A 24,888-nucleotide genomic window follows, 5' to 3' on the forward strand; every position below is an offset into this window, starting at 1 on the left:
CATGTGCAGAAAGGTGACCCTGAAGTGAATCCGGTCCTGAGCCCCAGATAGGAGCCCCAGCAAGGCCCCGGCCGGCCAGGGCCCGCGGAGATGCCGCCAGGCATGAGCCAGTAGCCACCCAGGCATCCACCCCAGACCTCGAGCTCCACCAGTGCACCGGCGAGCCCCGACGCCAGCCAGCGGAGGGAGAGCAGGATGGGGGGAATGGGCTCCGTACTTAGTGGAGACTTGAGATGTGTTTGGGAGAGGGGGCAGTTCAGAAATAAACAGTTTCAGTGGAGTGATCATAGTGATCTGCATCAGCAGCGCTGTGTCTGTCTCCCTGCCAGTTCCCAGATCAGCTTCTCTGATTGGTTGATATGGCGTGTCGAGCAGCAAAAGTTAGATTTTTCCAACTCCAGCAGCTGCTGCTTCTGAAGTGCGTCCAGCGTGTCAGATACTCAGATGCTCATGAGGCCCTGCTTCAGCTGCTCAGATGCACTGCTCCTGCTGCTCAAAACGTGCTGCAGGACCTTTTGCTGTGTGTGGACACTGCAGGACACTTTGCATGTAAACTAGCTGCTACTGCTGAGATTGTCTGCTGGGTCAGCTTTGCCTAAGTGTTCTGTCATGGGTAAGTTATCTGAGCCATATGCATGGATGCATCTCTAGGTAGAATTAAAAATTGTTTTTCCAAGTATGATAAGGTGGGATCTGGAATCAAATGGTTCAGGAACAGGATAATCCCAGGAGCTTTGCGTAGTTGAAATTTTCTGTCATGGCGAGTCTCAGTGGTGGTCCGGGAAGACTGCTATTTGCAGATGAGTCAGGAACTTCAGTGAAATAATGAACAGATGGCATATTGGAGGGTCGACAGGGTTGAGTTGGTCCAAAGAGGAAGGAAGAATGGAGCTCCCAGTCTATCTTGATAACATGGAGGACCTGCAGAGGATTTCTCGGAGTCCAGGAATTGTGAACTAGAGTGGAATCTGAGAGCTCATCAGTGTTTCTGTGGAATCAAACATGAACTCACAGAAATGAGTTTCTTAACAAAGATCAAAGTTAAGAGGGCTCTGCATTACCACTAGAGTTAACACTCAAGCATCACAGTGCTGGCAGCAGGCTCCTTTTATACCGCTCAGCTGATGGGACTAATTTCCTGCAACTGTGAACAATCAGCTGTTATTACATTATGCATCATACCTGTTATATATTTGGCATTTTTAAGAAATGCCACTCTTGCATAACTTCATACCATGAATATTATAATACTAGATAGTGTAGGCTTTAGGTATTCTAATAAACACTTTGAATATACATTACCTTCTTAAGTGGCTTAAAATCGAAATATTTCCACACTTGGAAATGCTCCCTTAATGTTTGCTCCATGAAAGGATAATCAAAAAACTCTGGATATCAAAAAATGAGAGGTGATTTTATTATATAATATGTGTAGACCAGTGACATGAACTGGCGCTTCAGCCATCTTAAATACACAGAGTCGTGCCAAATGTTCAAAGCTCCGCCTCTCACCTCAAAGCAGTCTGAATGAACAGTGATGGTATTGAAAAGTCACCAGTGACATTTTGCAATGCCATCTCCAGCCCACTGCTTCACCATAACCACCCTATAGAGTTTGAAGCCTGCATCGAAGCCTCTGTGTTGGACATAACATCACTACCTTTCATCAAAAATTGTCTGCATAAGTTAGAGTAAAACTTTGTAAAATATAAAAAAAAAGCTGTCAAAAATGTGAAGAAAAATACTATCAAAAGCCAAAGTTAATAGAAAAGAAAATATATGAAAATTAAATTGGCATTGTGTTTGAGGTAATTTTTTAATAAAACAGCCAAAATGTTCTTCTAGAATTGTAGGTTATTCATTGTAGAGGTGAGAATCAAGTGACTCTGTATCTGCTCACTTGGGGGTTAGATGTGGTGTGTTAGCATCTCCTTAGTGCAAAAAAATCCATCTCCCTCTCATTTTTCCTCTGCATCCATGTCCTGTTTTGCCTCAGGCAAAGACATCTTTTCACTCTGATATACGAGGGCAAGTCGGAGCAAAGCCCAAGGTTTAGCTCACTGACGCAGGTGTTGGAAGGTCTTTCTTTTCCACTTTCTTTTTTTTATGACCCTCTTTTCTTAGGCAAAAAGTCAAAAATAACAGTTTCAGTAATAAAATAAAAATTGATCCAAGGTAACCCAACAACGGGGAGTATTTGCAGAAGACTGTCAAGGCTCAGAACTGAAGGATCCAGTATTCGAGGCCGACAAACTGTTAGATTTCTCAGAATGTTTATTGAAAACAGAAGCGAGTTGGACGGCGTTGTGTCTAAGGCAGAAACCTCTGCAGGTAGAGACAGCATGTTAATGACAGAATGACAGAGTCTTTCTGGAAGTGTCTGATCACGAACGAGTGAATAATTAACCTGGTCTTATAGTTCAGTCCAGAGGTAGAGGGTGGTTCTGGCCGGCAGGCCAACGCAGCGCAGCGACAGCCGCAGAGAGAGTCCCATACGCTGATGTATCGGTCAGAGGACAGGCAGAAGATAAGAACCAGGCAGACGGATGAAGGCAGGACGATCCAGAGGGCGAAGCCAAAGCCGAAGTCGGTGATGTGATGGGTTGTCAGAGCCAGGATGTAAGAGATCCGGTGATATGCCAAAGGAGAATCCAAGGCGGAGACAGGTCCCAGTTCCAGGTACAGTACAAAGTGGGGCTGATAGGCTGGACGAGGTCAGGTAGACTCAGTGGTCAGGAAACTGTTCCGGTCAGTATACAAGCAGGCAGATATCAGGCAGGAGTCAGAAGACAGCTCAGGCAAATGGATCAGAAGGGAACAGGCAACCTCAGAGGTCGAGAGGGAGAACAGCTCAGGATCAGGTAGTCAGAATATAAGTACAGTAGAATAATTCTCACCCATGGCTCGAATAATCTAGCACCGAGGACTGATCTGAAGGCTGGTTAAATAGAGACTAATGCAGGTGGATCAGATAAGCAGGTAATGACAACTGGATGAAGCTATGCAGGTGTGTGAAATAAATAATCAGACCAAGCATCAGTGCTGAGATCACAACAGAAGACATTGTTGGGCCATAAATCATAATAATAATTTTTTGATATAGGGAACTTATGTCTATGGTTTATATTAACGAGAGGACGAAGGTTTGCCTGCAGCTGACTCTGCTCAGCAATCCTGTGGCACTGAGGACATCATTGCTGTGGCCTGCTACTGATAAATGCAGAAGGAAAAAAATCAAGCCTCCCAAATGGAGATACAGAGGTAGAGGTCTGGCATGGGTCAGGGAGAATTTCTAGTTAAATAATTTATGTCGTTGATGATTTTTGATCATTTCATGTGTTTACTATTAGGTAAAGAAAAAAATGGAGCGCATGGTACGCCATGCTAACATGTTTGAGCTGCTGTTTGTGAAGCTAGAACAAGCTTTATTTCACTAAAGGTTTAAACACCATTATATCTTTATCATTCATGTGTTGTGTGTTATGCTCATTGCATTTTCATTAACAAATTATGACCAAAAGTAATTTAATGGGAGTCATCATGTTTGTTTGCTACTAGCTAAATAAAAGAAGGTATAGATTTCTTATCATGCGAGTCTTTTAATAAAACATTATTTCGCAATATTACAAAAAAAGGAACTCAAATCCTGAAGTTACTGCTAAGTTGAACATACCTAGGTCTTCCAGATTGACATAGACCCCAAAAATCGGGAATTGAAGGAGTGGCTCTATAAAAAAGCAATTCAAAGTTGTTGAGAACTTTACCAGTCTCAAAATCTCAATCCATAGAAAACTCGTAGAGGGAGCTTAAAGTCCATGTTGCCCAACTACTGCCTCAAAAAATCACTGTTCTAGTCGAGATCATGGAGGAAAAGACCAAAATACCAGCTAGGTTTGTGCAAACCTGGTGAAGTCAAAAACGTCATTTACACTACCCTTTTGAAACCGTGCCGAGAACGGTCCGAGCATGTTAACTGAGATAACTGTGGAGTGTAAATGGAACCCAACTGACCTGGACCGCGCAAGAAACAACTGAACCACGCTAAATCTAGTAGGCCTACTAGTTCAACAGTAGGGCTCGGCATGGTTCAGTTGTGGCTCGGTTCTGTGATAAAGAGCTCATGACCAGACCACATCATCTCCTATTTACAGTCAGCTGACTCCGGCGTTTCCGGCATTGCAATTCACAGATCTCTTCACCTGTTCACAATGCAAACTTCCTCTCAGCCTATTAACAATTAATGGGATCAAAAGAGCGTGGTGCGACCTGGAACGATGCTGAGGCCGAGGCTCTCATTGAAATCTGGGGGGAGGATGCTAAGCAGGCACAAAAGGTCCTGAATGCCGCCATTTTTGTTTGCGTAATTCCCACCTTTAGAGCTGCAATATCGTGGACCACCGATAGGAGTATAGGATAGGTCTAAATGGTCATAATCATAATCAGAATAAGAAATACTTTAATAATCCCAGAGGGAAATTACTTTTGTTACACGCTCCAGTTACAGTTTTATATATACACACATCCAACTACACAAGATAAGAATATATACACATATAACTCTTCCATATATCTATATATATGCATATGTAACAACCAAGCTTGGCATGGTTAGCGAAACTCAGCAGAGATCAGTTTGAGAGGAGTAGTGTAAATGGAGGAAACCTTTTACCCTTAGTCCTTGCCATCAAACATTACACCAAACTGTACTGAATTGAACACAGAAACAAACAACCATTCACACACACCTAATGACAATTTAGAGAAGCCAATTAGGCAGTCGTGTTTTTGGAAGTCAGAGTACCCAGAGAGAACCCACACATGCTCAGGGAGAACATGCAAAGTCCATGAAGAAAGACCGTGGGCCGGGAATCGAACCCAGAACCTTATTGCTGCAAGGCAGCAGTGCTACCCACTGCACCACAGAGCAGTATACAACTTGCTAAATCAGTGACTGACATATACATGTTTGCCGCACTCTGTTTAGGAGAAATGTAAGAGAGAATTTGCTTCATTTCGGGATAATTCAAATGTCAGAATCTGACCTTCATCAGCATACATCAAAACCTAGATATACCTTACTTCTAAAACATGACAGCATTTCAGGTTGTAAGAAAAAAAAATCATTTCCAACATGTCACACTTGACACTGGACTTATTAGTTCATTTATCAGATAGAATATTTCATGTCTAAAACGTAAGTCCACCATGAGCTGTTTCAATAATTCAGCAGCACATATAGTTTCTGTGTCTCTTATCCTTTCACAGTCAAAACCATTTGGATTTGTGAAAAGGGTGTGCAGATATGGGTGACGTTCCTACATAAATGTGATTGAGCAAGTTTTATACAATCAATATAGTAATATCTTCTGAAACAGACAGAGGTTTAAATAGATCTGTGTTTATTGTTTTCTGTGTTTAGTTTCTACTTTGTCTCCTGAGTTCCCCGGAAATTTGATTGCCTCATTTCAGCAACACAGAAAAAAAAAAGAATAATAATAGAAAAACACTAGGATGTTTAATGCCTTAAAATCTATCAGTGCAGAATTGTCGTACAACTTAAACAATAAAAGGATTGTTATCAAGTTGCTTCTTTTATTTAGGAAGAAAATGGAAAAAAAAATAATCTAAAATTGTTAAATGAAACTAAATATTGAGCACCAACTATGTAATTGAATAGAAAATAAAGCGATGATGCTGAAATTGACTACAAAAAGAAAAAGTAACATATAAAAAAATCAGATTAAAAAAGAACAATAAGGTTAGAAAATCAAACAAATATGCATTTTAGATTAGTAGATGTGATAATATGGATGTAGAAAAGTAAATATTGTTTCAATTAGAACATCTAGACATTGTCCTCTAAAGTGGCACTTCTGTCATGCAAATATAAAAAAAAAACTTCAGTTTTTCTATTAATACTGTGTAATTTTTCCTTTCTAAGTGAAAAAGTGAGACTTAATTCTGTTTTGTTAAAAACTATACTAAAATGATTGCGCTCATGTGAGAAGCGGCTATGTCTATCAGTGGTGAGAAGTCGAAGGAAAAAGCTCAACCAGAAAAAAAAAAAAAAAGAAACAGAAAGTTGTGCACGCAACCAGAGTCAATAAAGATTATTGAATTCAAAGATGGCGGCGCCCATGGAGCTGTCATGTTTCTGGTAAAACGGTCATTAATGTAGGTTTTAAATGAAAAATGTGACATTTTGGACGTTTGCTGGTATATTACCGGTATTAGTATTGCAGAGACGCAAAAGACTCTGAAACACGAAGGTAAGTGGTCTAAGTAGTAAATTGTATAATTATTTTACTAAGCTTCGGTTCTCTCTATTTGTTATATACATAAAAAAACATTTGACAGATAGAATGAAAAAAACAGAGAAGACATATCTGTTAATGTAGCAACAATATTGAAATGGAGTGGATTAGCTTTGTTTAAGGGATAAACGGGGGAGCAAACGCTCTGCTATGTGAACAAACTCAGAATAATATCTTTGATGTTCAGAATAAAACAATATTTTAGACTTTGTTTGCAGCAGTGCATATTACACAATTTACAAGCACCTCAGGCTCAGAGTTTGCACACATAATAATGCAGCTAGAGTCATTGTTGCCTGATAGAAAACGGTAATGTTCCAGAGAAGCATTATGATTAAAAAGTGACTGGCAGAAGGACCAAATCCTTTGTTATCAGGAAACTCATGTCAGTAACCAGATGTAAAATCACAGTGAAGCATCTACCATAAACAGTACATTTATTTTATATTTGATTTTTTAATTTTATTTAGTTTCTCTTTACTTCGGGTCTATATGAAAAACAAAAACTGTAGTAATCTGTCATTCAAGGAAATTATTTTTGGCTCTTTGAATCATCAGTCAATTCTGTTGAGCAGACAAACAATCTTTGTAGTAAAAAACACCTTCCTACTAATCTGTCTGTTGAAATTATAAGTCCAGTTCTCATTCTCTTCAGGTGTAAATCCTAATCTTTGGTCTTTTCTGTAAAACTGTTGACTATTTTTAATCTAAGCCAACATGTTCAGAAAATAAAGCACATGCATATTCAACAGAGGTAACAGTAAAAACAGGAGAATTAAAATAAAACTAAGATTTTGATGTAGTTTAAAAGCCAAACAAAATGAAGAATAACTCTTAAATGTGCTTTAAAACAAACAGGGAGTCTGTGGCAAGGGAATAAAATGGAATATGAACAACAGTATAGCTTTGTTGAGTTTGCCAAGAAGGGATCAAATAAATATATAGTGTTTTGCTGATATTTTAATTTCTCTGTTCGATTTATAAAGTTAAACTATAGAGATATACATCCCGGATACAAAATTATATGTTTGACCAGTTTGATTTTCTTATAGTTTAAGAAAAAACAAATCCTTTGTTGTATCACCAGCTATAATTAATTGCGTCGGTCCCAAAACTTGCACTTCTGGATGTTTCTATGACTTTACCTGTGATCAAAGTGACCAAATGTTCATTTTCTTGCTGTTTTCTTTAATTTTTTTAATATGTGAGCTTTACTCAATTGAAATGTAGCAGAAATTTGCCAAAGAAATAAGCAGATTGGTTAAAAAAATACACATTATGTACTAGATTATTTTTATTGTTAAAATCTCAAACAAAAACAAATTATCATCTCTTCAGGCAAATATAAAAATATCTATATTTCTGACAATGATCAGGTATTAATTAAATTAAAAACCTTGAACAAGTAGGTTCACACAAAGCAGAGTCTTTTTGTGTTTGCTAAACTGTGATGTTTTATCCAATGGGATCATGTGCATGTCATCTTTCAGATAAGAGGGTCTTTTTGCCACTAAAAATTGCATTATAGTTGCAAGTTCAGCAAACAGCCAAATAGGCCTGGGCAATAAAACTGTTACAGTATATATGATAGACAACTGATCGATACCTAACTGACCTCTTTTTAAAGGTAACGATAAAATAGAGTTATGATTACAATTTAGATACAGGATTTTTTTCCCCATGGTCTTTATTTCACATATGTAAAAAAATAAACTAAATTTTATTGATATCTGATGATATTAAAGGCTTATGTCAGATATATTTTTCAGGGGTTTTGTTAACAGAAGTTTTGAGTCCCTCCTCTCTGGAGACTCCCGAATGGATGTGCCCAGTCACCATAGAAACATCATCTCCATCTCTCGCCCCTGCCCACTCACTCAGAGTTGTGCCTTGCTTCGATTGCTCGGCTCTCCCAGCTGCAGTTGGTGGCTGTTTTCTGCGATGCTGAGCTAATACTCCAGGGAGATTTGGTGGGAGGAGAAAAAAAAACTCATCCCTACAAGCAGGTGTTTGGAGGGTACTTTTTATGCCCCTGTGGTTGAAAATGCTGAGAGTTAACCTCAGGAGAATTATCCTCCCTTCAGGCTGGTCAGATTCCATTTATATAACAACAAGGCTTATGCGTCTGGGTTGTCTGAAAATTAATCTCTCTAAAAGGAAGTTTAACTCTTATCGTTTATTGTAGTAATATATTCCCTTAGATGAACAGAATCAGCTTTTCTTCCCCAGCTTCAGATAAACCAGTTAGTCATTATTTATGTACCTTATTTGCATCTTTATCTCAGCCTGTTGTCAGACACTGCAGCTCTAAAGGTCTTGCCGTCTGAGATCCAGATGCGTCTCTACTGTGAGATTATTCTCTATACAGGTCAGGCTAGCAGTCCCTCTCAAGTCCATTGGTGAAGGAGGAGTCTATGGGAATCATGGGTTGCCCTAGTAACCGTGTTTATGTACCACTCTGACTTATTGTGGGCAATGCATTTGGAACTTGCACCTGACTTTCCGACCCACATGTTGTCATTTTATACTTAGCCTAAAGTTTATTTAAAAAAAAAAAAAAAAGGACAGATTTTGGTAACCTAAAAAAAATTTGTCGAAAAAAAGGAAAAATTTAACACCTTTTTAGATCTTTAAGGGGACCTATCTTATGTACAATTCAATTTAAAGTAAAGCTTTTAAGGAGACATTATGTCATTTTTTACTGAGAAATATCTTTAAAATAGGCTTTTTATTTTACCCTTCATGACTAAAACATTGTTTGATGAGCAGACTGACAGCAAAGTAGTTCAGCGGCGATGTATAAGCCAATTTTCCTTGATTTACTTCTGGTCTGAAGTTCGGTGGATGTAATGTGAAGCACATCTACACTAAAAAAAATAATGCAACCACTTTTTTGCGTTTACTTTATCATATTCAGTTACTTTAACATAAGTGTTTTATGTGCCACCCCTCTAACATGAACATTTTGGACCCTTTTAACATGTAACATGTTAAAACGGTCCGACCTAGCTAACAATCCAATGTTACATTTCAAGATGGATTTTCTGGATATTGAGAAGTAGCTGACATCCTGCTCAATTCAGACACCAATTCTGAAAAAAGTAATAAAAAAAAAAGTCCTTTTCAACAACAAGAATGAGCAGAATAGTGCTGCAGTTCAGGGTTTTGGCCACAGGTGGCAGTATCCTTACAAAACTCCTTAATGCCTCTTTAAGGGGAAGATGGAATAACCTGGCTGAATAGATATATGATATAGATATTTTTTTATTACTTTGATTCGGTTTTAGGAAATACCTAACTGTATGTACCTTCTTGCTCTGAGTTGAAAACTTTCTCTTTCTTTGCACCTGCTCTGAATTATTTATTGCATGCTGCTGTTTAGATTGTGCTTATTTTATTGTGGGTGTTTTTGACACCAAGCAACGGTTTTGCACAATTTTACACTGTATTTCATCACTCACCATACACTGTATGAATGCTCCAAATGAAATGGCATTGTGCCTGTCATGATGACAAAATAAAATATTGATTGATATAGTGATTCAGTGTTCTTTGATGGAGGTCCAGTCAGTGTGCCACATTCTGACTCTGGTTGGCAAACGTTTGTTTAATCTGCCAGACTTTAAAGAGATGTCTTGACCACAGCTCACCTCACAGATTTAGCAGTCTGATTTACTTTTCAATTATTGTTCATCCAAAACTTTCAGACCTGTCTGTTAAGGTTCCCTGTTAAAACCTGAGCAATCGCTGATAATGATCAACAGACGAATGTGTTCCAACCAACAAGAACTGGCATTATTCTTTATTAAAGCTTAGTAATACTAAAGAGGGCTGAAACAATTAATCAGATTAATTGTGATCCATCAATTATCGAAATAACCGTCAACTAATTTTCTAATAGATTGATCGTTGACTGGAGTATAGAGACTCTAAAACATGCCTTTAGCTGTCAGAGAAACCCACTTAGTGCAGTAATTATACAAAGATTGTAAAATACTATATATATAAATATTTTGCATTTAAGATAAACTCCTCAAGTTGAAAAGTTTTAGTTTAACCTGGTTTAACTTTTTTTTTAAATCTTCTCTAAGGAATGAAAGGATTGGCTATCCCATTATTAATCGATTAATTGATCCAGATCCAGATTATGTTTTTGCAACTAATCTGGTACATAAACATTATATCTTATTAAGGTCTGTGGTCTGGTACCACATGTGCTGATAAATGTCTCCCCCTACTGGTTTGGAGTACTTCCATCATACAGAGAACGTTTGCAGCTTTTATTATCCTGTAGGGTTTTTTGTGACTTGCAGCATTTTTCCTTTGAATGTGCTTTTTGGGTTAGCCTCACTTATGGTTTGCAGGTTTTGTGTTTCCAGCATGTTTGCTGCTCTCTCTTTTCTTTGATTACAGCATTTTTCTTTTACATTTGTTTTCTTTTTGTATAAATCAACCTCATTTTGGTCTTTACATTCCACCGTAGTTTATACATCACAAAACTTTAAATTTTAACTGGACAGTGTATACTTTTTGAATCTCATGTACAGCCTGTTTCATAATTGAGTCGAATGTAAAACTGTCATTCAGTCCTTGGAGCAGGCATGCGGGTTAGCAGGAACAGCATGTCCAGGGCTCCACAATGACGCAGAACCTTAATCGCATCACGGCGAATGAACCTCTCATTTCACAAAAAACTGAAAAAACCCACGCTGTTGTATGAGTGACATGGTGTGAAAACCGCCAACTGTTACACAACAACAGCAGTGGTGAAAAAAAACAATCCTGTGGAGGGCTGAGGAGGAGAGCTGTCACTCTTCTCCAAGCAGGAGGAAACCCATCATCTGCTCCTCAATCCTGTAGATGCAAACAATGTGGAGAGGCATTTGATTTGGGGGGAAGGAATTGCAGTTATTTTTATGTATTTGAGATTTTTTGTTTAATTTTTAAAGATTTTTCAACTTTTTCCTCCCTAAGATAAAAACTAGTGATGCACAAGTCTAAATTTTACTTTTCTTTTCAAAACCTAAAACAGTTATTGAGTGTGAATTTTGCTCTTAATTTAACACTAAACATACCAGAATTTAGCAATAAAATGGGATTATGAATAAAATGGGATTACAACAGTGTTCACGTTAATGGAGCTTTATCTGATAACAAACAGATAAAACAGACATCATCAAAGACCATGTTTGCTAAATAGTTTACTTAGCAAGAAAAACTGTATGGTTTCATTTCCGATGCATTTAATGAAAAGAGGATTTTTTTTTGTTACTTGGACCAGACAGGGCAAATAAGGGGAACAATTTTGAAAGATGTGTACCTCATTAAAAAAGGACAACTGAGCTAGAAAAATATACTCTAATAACAGTTTTATTTTTTGTTTTTTTTGTGGAATAAAGAGCAACTTTATTTGTGTGTCTGGCGACCATTGCTATAAAAGTTGATTGTTTTTCAAACAGCTTCCATACGGTTCTGTGAAATTAAAACAAAATTTAGATATTCGCCTCACAGATTCTGCTCAGACTTTTTTTTATTTGCATTTGTTGCAGCAAAACACTATTTTCTGGTTTACAAATGCTCAAACATGTCCTTTGATGATTTAAAAAAATATTTTATTTTAATAAAATGATCAGATTATGGTAAGGGACACATTTGGGATGCTTAAATTTGGACAAGGTAACAATTTCTCTTTTTGTGGGATTGCCATTATTAGATGACTTGAAACATGCTTTTCTTTTTTTTTTTTTGAGTTATTAACCATTTGAAAAAAATTGTATTTGCAAATATAAAAGTTTTTCCTATGACCTGAAATAAATCCAAAAACTTGGATTGGCCATTAAATAAATTAAAGATTTGGTGCACCAAGATCTCAAGAGATACTGAAAAAAAGAGCCAGTTTGTTTTTCTGTGTTTTTTTCGGAGATTTTCCTTTTAAGCATGAGATATTGAATTTAAAACTTTAAATAAAAAAAATAAAAAACTTGATTCAAAAATGACTTTTCATTTTTATTAAATGGCATATTTGTACATATTTATGTAATAAATACATAAATCAGCGGTCCCCAACCTTTTTTGCACCACAGACTGCTACAGTATATGTCAGACCATATTTTCGCGGACCGGGGGGCAGGGTGGACCGTTTTTTACTTGATCGTATTCAAATCCACCCCCGATCAAGTAAAACGATACGACTGGCATAAAATCAAATCCAAACAGCATAAAAATAAAACAAGCCGGTCCCATCGAGGCGTAATCGGAGACAATGACACACGAAGTGTGCTCCTGATTTCCAGTCTGCTCTGTAGATTTGTTTTGGTCGCTGTAACCGCAGAAAATCCCGCTTCACAAAGATAGGATGTTATAGATAGGATGAGTCTTAACCTGTGTCAAGAGGCACAGATGCACCGACTATTGTAATTGGGAGAGAATACCGCAATTTTTTTTATATTTTTCAAAATAAAACATCACTCAGACTATGATCGTCGATAAATTGACCGACGCAGACCACTACCGGTCTGCGGCCCGGTGGTTGGGGACCGCTGACATAAATGGTCCGTTTGATGGGATATCTAATAGTGCAACTGTGTATTTCCTGATTATTATTTTTTTGGTATCTTTTCATTTTGTCCACTTTGGCCCTCCATACAGCTCTTGGTTCACCTTAAGTTGATGACATTGAACCTCATAAAGAAAACTTTTCACCAGCCTGTTTCTATTATTTGTTTCAACTGTCCCTGCAAGCTAGATTAATGTGGTGTTTGTGATTTCACAAACTCACAAGAATTTGTCTTGTACAGCTCCAGCTTAACCCATTTGAGTCCGATCCAAAATGGCTTGGCCAATCACATCGCAGTATTCTTGTTTAAGGTAGAGATGCACCAATCCAGTTTTTTTCCCGATCCAATCCAATAACAATACTGAGACTCAATATCTAATACTGATACGATTCAACTTTTGAATAAATGAACTAGGGCTGAAACAATTAATCAGATTAATCGTGATTAATCAATCATTGAAATAACTGTTAACTAATTCAGTAGTTGATTAATCGTTAAACGTTGTTCTGGTTTCTCATGACATCTGCTACTTTTTTTTGTTTGTTTCTGTGACTGTCTAAAACCAGTTTGGTTATGTGGGCATCAGACATTGCTTCATCCAGTCAGGCTCTGTTCCTTTCCCTGAACAAACTTGATGAGAGCGGTCCCAGATTAATAATGTGTAAAACTAAACCTAAGTGCTACACAACAATATGCCAGATTACTGATGAATTGTGTTTTCAATTGGGAATATATAATTAAGCTGTATTGAATTCTCAAAATCATTTCTTTTTAGCAGCAATACATATATTGTAAATATATCATTAAAAACTATGTTGGTGTTAACTTTATTCATTCATGATGAAGTTTGACTCAATTACATTAAAGCTCCTAATATTATATCAATTAAACATGCTAATTAGAGCTATACAGCCTTGTTGTTTTCTCTAATGCATTTTAAATTCTGTGCAATTTTTCTGTTTATCATGAGTTTGAACCTTTTTCCTGAGCATCACCCGTATATGTGAGTAGTTTATTTAACGCACACATGCGTATCAGGATTATACAGGCAAGCCAAATCTCACATGTCCACCAGCTCACCTATGTTCTATGTCGCACCTTTCCTGATTTTGTTAAATTTATTTTTCCTGCAGACAGGATCATGCAGGCGTCCGTGAGGAGGCTATCTCTTGTCTCCCTGAGTGCTGTCCAGACTTGTCAAAACAGCACGACTCTGTTGAGTTCGGCGCTCCGCTTCCTTCCCCCCAGCATCCGCACCATCTTCAGTGAGACCGGAGTTTGGGACAAAGATTATCGAACTGAGAACAGACGGAGGGTAGAGGAATGGTGGCACCCGCGGATTATGAAGCAGTGGCAGAAGGATGCGCTGGATACAGTAAGCATGTTTATTAAAAACACAAAAAACACCGCCTAAAATTATGGTTACTCCTTGGTTTGTTTTCATACTCCTTAAGTATGTTTTTTTTTTTTTATAGTTTGTCAATTCGTAACCATAAACAATATTGGTATTTTGTTGGTGTTGTGACCAACACAAAGTGAAGGAAAAATTGCACTATTCAGGTTTTTTTAAAAATCTAACAAGCACAGACATTTGAATTGAGAAAGCTTCCTGGAGAGGTGGAGAAACGTCTTCAAATCTTGGAAACCAAGTTCAGTGGATATTTTTTGAATTTTTACAGAAAAAAGCACAGAAGGCTTTTGTACTTGCTTCTCTTTACTCTTATTGAAAAAAGTGCAAATATTCTGAAGACTCCTTAATCAGCATAATTCACCTGTTCTGTGAAGGCCTCAAAGCCTGGATCAGAGTTGGAGTCAAGAGGTTTAAGATCACTCTGGAGGAGCTATAGAGATTAACAGCGTTATAGGCAGGAAAACTTTATCCAGGAAACGTGGACGAATGTTAGACTACAGTATATTCAAGTTTTTACCGTCTGCATACAAAAAAAAAAAAACAGTACAGGGAAACTATTAATCCCCATGTTGGAACATAAATGGGCAGCATCCTGCTGTCATGCTTTTCTCCAGCAGGGAACCTGGCCAGAGTCGATGGAAGGATGGATGGAGCTGCGTGCAGGACGATTGTTACATGAAAACTTGGAACAGACATCAGACAGATAGGGACATCTGGACTCTAAAAATAAAGCTAGAACTGCACTACAGTGGCAAAAATCTAAGCAGATTAATTTGCTAAAATGTCCTAGTCAAAGTTCAAACCTAAATGTAAATAAGAGTTTGTGTGTATACTTTAGTATGGCTGTTCATGAAGGGGCCAATCAGAAAGAGTGTCAGATATTTTATGAAGAGTTGACATAGATTTCAGTCTCCAGCTATAGTTGAAGCAAATGTGGGTTTTTTTTGGCTGAATATACATGGAAACTCTACATGTTTTAGAGCTTGCTAATAAAAAAAAGAAGCTTTGTTTTGGTCCGTTGTATTAAACCCAAAGAAATATATTAAAGCCTGTAGCTATTATGTGACAACATTTTACAAAGTGTTGCCACTTATTCAGTGCAATCTGCATGTTTCCAAAAGCCTGAAGGAAAATAAACTCATTTCTAGAGCTCAGGGTTAGGACTTTTGTAGGTTTATTGTCTTCCAGTACAACAAATTTAACAAACCCAAACAGGAACAACCCTTCACTAACAATATTTAGCCTGTTAAGAGATGTAGTATCATCTGGTTAGGGGAAATGACAAGTACAAAAATTTTTTTTAGCTTATGCATCTTGCTTAAAGGAGAAGTTCGGTTTTTTACACTTTAAGCCCATTTTCTGTAGTGTCCAGGATGAAATCGAATGAAGGACACCAAAATTTTGACAATTGCTCCTGTCTCTGCTTTTTGGCTCATGCAGAATCACCCCCTGGCTGCTTTAGAATGGCTAGCATAGAGCATGTCCGATAATGTCCTTAAAACAACCTTAAACGTTCTTTTTTTAAAATATGCTACTCACCGGGTCGTCAGCGCTGTTCAATGACGTTCCAAAAAAAGTTTTGTGAAGAAAAAACGTTCCTGTAGTGTTTTATTTAGCATTTTGTAAATCCCATTGAGTTCTGTAGGAATAGTCAATATTCCGCTGCCACCGGAAACGGAAATGGGGCCTGTTTACACAGTTGTAGTCTTTTCGCTTCACTCTGTGTACTCCGACGTCGAGAATCAAGAATCCACCTTTCGTATTCCATTTTCAGAGTTTTTTAAAGTGTTTAACAGAGACGTTAGCACCTCGACGTCGGAGTACACAGAGTGAAGCGAAAAGACTACAACTGTGTAAACAGGCCCCATTTCCGTTTCCGGTGGCAGCGGAATATTGTCTATTCCTACAGAACTCAATGGGATTTACAAAATGCTAAATAAAACACTACAGGAACGTTTTTTCTTCACGAAACTTTTTTTGGAACGTCATTGAACAGCGCTGACGACACGGTGAGTAGCATATTTAAAAAAAAGAACGTTTAAGGTTGTTTTAAGGACATTATCGGACATGCTCTATGCTAGCCATTCTAAAGCAGCCAGGGGTTGATTCTAAATGAGCCAAAAAGCAGAGACAGGAGCAATTGTCAAAATTTTGGTGTCCTTCATTCAATTTCATCCTGGACACTACAGAAAATGGGCTTAAAGTGTAAAAAACCGAACTTCTCCTTTAAGATACATTTTGTAGAAGAAAAAAGAAGTCAACATTTTTTTAGCATGTTTCCAAATTGAAGCAAGAAAACATTTGATTTTCTTAACATTTCCTACAGATAAAACTGTCATATCTTCACCTGTATACCTCTGTAATCCTACTTTTAACAAAGACATCAGTGGAATTGGTGGAATAATATTTATTCCCTTGGAAAAAGCGATGAACAGCCCTAGTATAAGAGGCTTTTATTGAGAATCAAAATCATCCTCATTATGGTTATCATCATCATTTATTGTCCCAAATAGGATCATTAGTTACCATCGTCTGCACACATGACAGCATAATGCTAATAAGATTTGTGGCCTCTTTTTATCGTCCTATTTATAAATAACAATTTTAACTAGATTCAGCTGCAAAGCTTTATTTTCAAATTAAAACTTAATGACAAACAGTTGTCTTATTTAAGGGTAAAAATACTGGCTTTTTATTCAAATTCAAATCATTTTAAGGTCTTAGTAGGGCTGGATGATGCAAGCAAAACTTATATCATGTACTATTTCCTAATTTCTGTTGATACCACATATTCATATTTACAAAATAAAAGCCTTAGAAAAACTGCCAAGAAAGCCCATCAAATTCCAAACAATAATTGGCATGTATAAAAAAAACTATTTTACCATGTTTGTAAAACTAATCCATTAAAATATTTTAGAAGTTTTTGCTTAAAAAAAAAAAAAAACAAACAGAAAAAAACAGCAACATAAAACTATAGAAAACCCAAGACGTCAGTCAGTAGCTAAAACTGTAATCATAGACTGCTATGTATATTGAAATAGTAGAAATATGTTGAAAAGCATATCGTCATTATTTGATTAAATTATATTGCGGATGAAATGAAACTGCATTAATGTCCAAGCCTAGTCTTTAAACGATAAACCTTGACTACAAAAAAAATCATCTCCTCCCGAGCTTTGGACAGAAAACTTTATTTTAAAGTAGCACAATCTTAATTTTTCCAGCCTTTTGTTTTGAAACTCTTGTGCTTTGGATCTATTTGTGAAATTTTATTTGTCACAGATTCTGTAGATTTTAGGTTGACTTTCTGTCTGGAACCAAGTTTGCAAAAAATGAAGGGACACTTAAAAAAAATTATTTGAGCATTTGAAAGATGATCCAAGCAAATATTACCAAGTCAACATCTGTTATATGCTAATAGATCTTTTTACTAAAGTGGAACAAAGTCTTTCATTGAATCCAAAAGTGCTCCAATAATGTTTAGTCTCTTTACTTTTAATACGTTTCCTTCCCTGAATTGTACATTTAAGGTGGAATAAGAGTTTATGAAGACTAAAGTATTAAAGGTGTGTAAACTTTTTAAAACCACTATAAACATTTTTTAGATGTAGTGAACCCAGGTGGTTGCCTTTAAAGTGACCTTCTTTTTAGTGACTATAAAAGATGGCTGTCAAATGGTTCATAAAGCGAACTTCAATGGATCAATAGAGCGTTTTCATACGGTTGTCATTTTGGCCAGGGGAGAAGAAAGGTGAAGATATACTCCACAGTATGAAACTCGTGTCTCGCTGATACTGCCTCACAGGCTTTCTGAGGCGTTTAATAGAGTCGAGCCACAGTTAATAAACATTGTTTCTCCCTTTTTTTTTGTTAAATCAAACATATTTTGAAAATAAAAAAGGGTGTATCTCTGAGGAGTTTCTGTTCATATCTGAAGCACCTTGATATGTTTTCTATTGTCTGATGACCAAGTTTGATTTCTTTCCCCTAATCTCGTACAGGCTCTTGGGTCCTTGCAGCTCATCTCAGCCCCGTAGCTCCAGCTGATTATGTATCCTAATGCTCTGACCGTGTGGCTGTCTTGGCAAAGCTGGCAGTGATTAAGTGCATTTATGACGGGGCGCTGGCTCTAATTAATTTATTGAAAAATTCATGAGTCAGGTTTCCTGTAATCACATATAGCTGGATGGAAGTGGTCCTTGCCGTGCTGCCATAGAAACCGTGTTGTGATTGTAAAGCATCCATTATCTGCCACCGTTTAGATGCTATAATCAGCCGCTGTGCGAGCCTCATACAGTAGTACAGTCAGCAGCTCTCGCTCTGAATGTGTTGAGTTATTACTGCTGTCCTGACCTCATCCACTTAACGCCGTCTCCTCCACTCACGGCTCCCTCAAAGCCAGGCTGACGAGGAAAGAGAAACTTTGAAGCCTGTTACTATTATGGCTCATGTTTTTATGTTTTTCTTTTTTGTCCCCAGGATTCCAACAGGAAGAAATTTTATGTCCTCTCTATGTTTCCGTACCCATCAGGGCGCTTGCACATGGGTCATGTGCGGGTGTACACCATCAGCGACACCATTGGTCACTTCCAGAGAATGAGAGGCCATCAGGTATGTATGCTTTCTGCCCACACATATTTGCTATTATTACTCCATCATCCCTAAAACATGTAAGGCACTCTGAGCATCCAGAGCTGAATGCCATTCAGGGGTATCTCATGTTGTCGGGGTAAAAATATTCTTCCTGTGTCACACGAAGAACCGAGAGCCAATGGATTCCTAAAGCTTAGATCTAGGAAAGTATTTTGATCATGTCACTAATTAAACTAATTTAAGAGGAAAATTGTTATTTGCACAATAGAGGTAAATAAGATATTGATTTTACAAGTTTTAAGGTTTCTTAACACTTTTATTTTTAGTTTGTACTATGAAATAATATAATGAGCTGTTTGCATTTGAAATCTTATGTTTACATATATTTAATTACGGTAAAAGAAACAGTATCCTTTTCTCCAATCCTCTAAGTTTTTTTTTCTTTTTTATATACATCAGAAATAACAGCAATATTTTTTTTAATATATAAGCAATGTGGTATTTTCTTTTATTAGTTTTTAGTAAAACTATTTGTTCAGTTCTATGACTTAAAGTGTTGTGGCAGAGTTAGGTTAGGAGTACCTCACGCTCTCATCTTTTCAGGTCTGCCCTCTGATTTTTGGATTCAAACCATAACGCTGTGATGACCACTTTGCTGAAATAAAGCTACTTTGTATCTATTTAAGCTTTGTACTTGGGTAATTATAGTTTGAAGAACCTTTTAGTGAGCGAGCTCTTATTTGATGTCTTAAAGTTATAGTGGAGGATTTCCGTGAATTTTTGAAAACAACACCCTCTCCACTATTTATATATATATAAAAAAATGGCACATGCACAACCCTGTACCTGCTCCCGAAAGGGAACGCCTATTACGGTAAATGCGTGCAAGAGCGTGCACGAGCCCCTTTCTCCTTGTGCATGCTCTGTTTAAAAGATCGCTCATCTCATCGATCATACAAGCTTACTTTCCAAAAGAAGATTTGCAATTTTTCACTATGTCAGACTCACTACCAGTAAGTGAAAATGGGGACGAGTACATAGAACGGCCTTATGTAAACATATCACCAGAATGATTGACAATTAGCAGGAACACTTATTTTGATTGTCCTCCCGGAAAAAGAACATCCCCCACTAGACCTTTAATGCGTCACTTCAATATTTCCAAATAATGTTGCCATCTAACTATTGTGATGCAAAATGCTGCCTTGTGTTCTTAGACTTATAACCATGAAACTGGTTATAAGTCACGCCTATGAAACAAAAAGACCAAAAATACTTCATACATGATGAATTATGGCATTAAACACCAAGCATCTCTCCTTTATGTATAGATCAACTTTTCTTTTAGCCTAAATATAATTCCAGGCATGATGAGCAAACATAAACAGGTGTTCGCCATCTGCAGGCAGAGCAGCAGAACTATCAGAAAGCCAGATGCGATAATTGAGGCAGTTTTTTGATAGAGCCGAACCGTCCTCAAATGCCTCATGGTAAAGTGACAGCTTGATGTATTTGAGGATCAACCCGATCTACAGCAGCTCCAAATGAATCCTCCTCCTATCAGAACATCAAGGATATTGGAAATTCCCTTTCTTACCAAACTCAATTGTGGAAAAAGTATGAGGTAAGGATGTAAGAACATGTACTCACACATCAATCAACTGCGTAGCATCATCTGAATGCCTCCACAGCTTTAGCTCCTGTTGTTTATGCCTCATCCGGACGCTACTCGAGGCTGATCCTCTATTTTTGGGCATTTTTACACTCGATCTTAACCTTTTTTTTTTTTTTTACAGTTTGGTTATTCCCTCCACTAACTAAATAAAATTATATCAAGGGCTTAGATTTTAAATGTTATACTCCTGCAACTTTTGGAAGATTTTTCTACCCCTGATGTCTGTAATATTTCCTCATTAAACTGTTAAAATCGCCTTGCAGTCAGATGTCTGGCACATAAGTCAAAGCAGCAAAGCTAAAAAGCAGAACAGGCTGGAACCCAAAAGTCTGTTGTCTATTGCTGCCTTTCTGCTGAAGGTAAAATATTTTAATAATGTTGCTTCTGCAAACCTACAGACTCTTATATCAGAGCAATTATGTTATATTGTTACTGTATGTCAAGTTTTTATTGACTATTCTTTACAAAAAGCAGATTAAAGCTCTGATTACTGTTATTTGGATTTTTACAAAATTCTGTGAAAAGAACTGTGATGTAAGACAAACAAATCAATCAGCAAAGAGAAAAATCTCAAAACTAATGTTTGAGTCTTTTAATGACTTCTTGTGTCCTATTGGCTCATCAGCCCTGAATAGACCTTTGATGGGATCAGTGAGGCCGGGGCAGCTCTTACATCTGCTCAGTGAAAAAAAGCAAGAGCAAGTGAGTGACTCAGTAAGAGACAATTAACAGCTATTAGGATTTTTTTTTTTGTGCTGTTTTATTCATTCTAACAATATATAAGTTACAGAGCAGGTTTTGCAAAGGCTATTAAAGAAGTTAGCCTGATATCCTGATTTCAAACACATTCCATTATAAGAATGTAAGGTCAGATTTATGTACAATTATGGAACAATTATGAACAATTTTAGTTTATTATATCTATTTTGTCTAAATTGATGAAATGATCAGTTGTCTTCCCCCCCGAGTCCTGGTCAGAGCTTTTATGGACAGGATGCAGCCAAAGACAGAAGGGGTCTGGTTTCACTACATGCTGGGGCTGTTTGCATCATACATTGTGGCCAGGAAGAAGAAGAATGAGACGTAGATACAAGCGACTAAAATGAGCTTTCCCTCCAGTTGGCAGGGCTCCCCCGTACAGATAGGGTGAGGAGTTTGGCCATCCATGACAGTCCAGGAGGGGAGTGATGGCCTAGTAATAAGAGCAGTGCACTTGTGCTCTGAGAAGATTGCAAGTGCCCGGTTCAACGCCCACAGCCTGCCCTCTGGGTCCCTGAGCAATACCCCTAACCCCCCCCTGCTCCCCGGGCGCCGCACAGTGGCAGCCCACTGCTCCCCAAGGGGATGGGTTAAATGCAGAGGGAAACCTCTCCAGTGTGAGATCAGTAAAGGTCAAAGGAGTCAAATGAAATGGCTTGGCCATCTGTTAAGATCCCCCTTTGATTGCTTCACTCTTGAGGTGTTCAAGGCATGTCTCACTGGGATGAGGACCAGGACACGATGGAGAGACCATGGCTCTCAGCAGTCCTATTCAAAGTCCGATACATAGAATATAGCAGTGTATTGAGGTTCTTAGGAAAGCACACACAGACTCCCTGTTTTTTTTATATCCTGCGCATGCATAAACACATAGCTCTACATAGTCTATAATGTTTCAGCATTTTTATCCACCTAGTTATTTATATATTATTGTAAAAGTCTAGTTCTGGCTAGGTTTGTTTACTATTGCTTGCATCAAATACAGTGCTTTGTTGTTTTTTGGTATTTTTTATTTTTCTTTTTGTGCATATTTCTTTATTCTTTTTCGTTTTGTCCAAACTTGTATGTTTCAAAGCAATGGCATACTAATGTCAGACAATTGATACCTTAGTTTATACAAAATGCACATTTTATTTCATGATTTCCCTTACTGAGGGATAAAAGCTTTTCAAACATAATTAAACCACTAGCTGTGATTAAATGCATATATATATATATATATATATATATATATATATATATATATATATATGCATAATTTTTTTTTTCTTTTGTTTTAGTTTAACCTTTTAAAAATCTAATTTAGCAAGAAATTTGTCATTCTAAAAAGTAAATAATCTAATAGAATATGTCCTGCTGTATACAAGTAATATTAATACACATTCAATTACAAGTTCAGGTAAGATGTTATCTATTCTAATAATAATTCATGAATTTATGTTATTAATAAAGTTAATGTAAACCTGTAAACTGCCCAGGGACAAAAAGTTTGACGAGTCGATACGTCAGCTGTTAGATTTTTTTAGGAGTTATTGATAAATCTGGACATTTGTAGTTTAAAACGTAAAATATCTGATATATTCAAAAGCACTGTGGTCCTATCATAAATGTATTATATCATCTGCCTTAACAGTTAGTCAGTGGGCGGGGCTTTCACTGTAATGAACGAGGTGATTGGTCCTCGGTTTAGTTGCTGTGCAGGTTTAGCTTCCTGTTTGACGTGTAATAGTGAGAGTATTTCATGATGGATGGTAAGACAGGTGTTCTGAAATATTCATTATACATGATTTTAGCATAATTTTAACATTTCAAATATTAAAATGTGGGGATTTCTTCCCTCAATAGATGAATTAGAGGCTCAGTCTTTTTTCTACAGTCTCCTTAGATTATAGTTTTTTTTTTACATTTTTGGAGCTTTAATATGTTTTAATGCCTTTAATTTATATCATATATTCAAGATAAGAGTTTTCTTTTTAGCTGTGTTGTATATTAACGTAGTAGCTCTAGATGTAAGGATTGTTAAAGTGTTGAGATGTAAATATAGCTTCATGTATTTTTCTTTTTTCAGTAGCTGTGTAAGTTAGGGCGGATCCATACTCTTGATTTAAAGCCCTCCGGTGTCTGAATAACCGGACTGCTTTAGTTCAAAGTGCCTGAGTCTAGAGCTGCCTCGGCTCTCTGTTTGATTCCACTTAAAGACTGCACTCCAAGCTGCGGCCGGTGCTGTAAGGTCAGGATCTGTGGGCTGTTTTCCAGGAACACACTTTCTGCTCAGATCTTTGCGTATCCCAACAGTCATTTAGCCAGACTGCAGCGTGGTATGTGAAAAGCCTGCTCTGTGTTTTTTGCTCCTTTGAGATTTTACATCAAAAATGGATTTTCCTCATCGCCTGCTGAGAGAGCGTCCTTTTTCTTTGCTGGTATTCTCTGAAGGAAACTTGGTTTCACATGATTGCTACCTGTTCATTGTGCAGGACTCTTTTCTTTCCCAGAGCATCTGTCTAAAAGCAAACACTGTTCTACTATATGAACAAAACTCCCCCCATGTGATAATAGAGAAATACACTTTCACCTGATGATATTCTGCTGGGTTTGGGGATGCATTGTCAACCTGTTTCTGATGCTTTTTAATTCTGTTTCATTGTGCAATTATAAAGTCAATATTAAAGCGTATTTTATGCTGAACTTGATGTTTTTATAGAGTGGATTACGGTCTGTTCAGTTTTTAACTACGATTATTTTAAATAATCACATAATCAGCTTGACTGTTTCAGTCCTACAGCACAGTTAAATCCCTCTCCTACTTGTTCGGACGTAACAATAAGCAATAAAACAGTTCAAGGAGGAAACAAGAAAAAAAACGTACTATTATTTTAAGCTCTCGTCTGATCACATTTCTTAACCAATTAAATCTAACATTGTTGCTTTATGCTTATAATATGGTGGTTGTTATTGTTATAGGGGTTCGTCAGCACTTTTATTTTTCGTTATTAAATACGTTTTCCACAGATTTATTTATTTAAAGACTTATTTGGACAAAAAAATCTCTTGAGACTGAGTGTCTCATTTCTAAGAGTAAATGAGACACTCTTATAAAGTCTCCAGCACCCTGGTGTGCAAGTATGCAAACTTTAACTCACAAAACCTTAGCCAGTGTTTAAACACATAGAATGCAGTGTGATAATAGATTTGTGGTTGAGTTCTGGGGGGGATAATCTTAACTATTTGTTGTTCCGCATTCCAGTCTTTATGACCTCCTGACCTGATATCATGGTCGTTCTTACTTCTTGCTGCACATGCACGCTCCTACCCTTTCTGTATCCAGTGAGCTTTAGTTTTAGTGGTGAATCAGTGCTTAATATGGCATAGGGTAATGTCAGTGTCTTCTTTTGCTGTCTTCCAGAGCTGTGTACGTCTGCAAGCACGTTTGATAGATATTCTCCCTGACAAGCAGAACAGCTGATAGGATGGTCTCATGCATGTGCATTTATGAAAATGTGATTGCATTTCTTACCTACATTTCCAGTAAAAATAAAACATACATATACCTATACCTAATATTGCCTCTCTGCAAAT

At 37.2% G+C, this 24,888-nt stretch overlaps 1 protein-coding gene across 1 annotated transcript in view; it reads left to right on the forward strand.

Moving 5' to 3' along the window:
• Nucleotides 1–6,124: 6,124 nt before the first annotated feature.
• Nucleotides 6,125–24,888, forward strand: part of lars2 (leucyl-tRNA synthetase 2) — a 49,111-nt gene continuing 30,347 nt past the window's right edge. The window contains exons 1-3 of the mRNA XM_015380732.1: nucleotides 6,125–6,269; nucleotides 14,005–14,246; nucleotides 18,765–18,896. Of these exons, the coding sequence (XP_015236218.1) occupies nucleotides 14,013–14,246; nucleotides 18,765–18,896 (366 nt within the window). The 5' untranslated portion in view covers nucleotides 6,125–6,269; nucleotides 14,005–14,012. The remainder of the gene's footprint in view (nucleotides 6,270–14,004; nucleotides 14,247–18,764; nucleotides 18,897–24,888) is intronic.

The sequence above is a fragment of the Cyprinodon variegatus genome, unplaced genomic scaffold, assembly GCF_000732505.1.
Source record: "Cyprinodon variegatus isolate N-32 unplaced genomic scaffold, C_variegatus-1.0 Scaffold221, whole genome shotgun sequence".
Taxonomy (NCBI): Eukaryota; Metazoa; Chordata; class Actinopteri; order Cyprinodontiformes; family Cyprinodontidae; genus Cyprinodon; species Cyprinodon variegatus.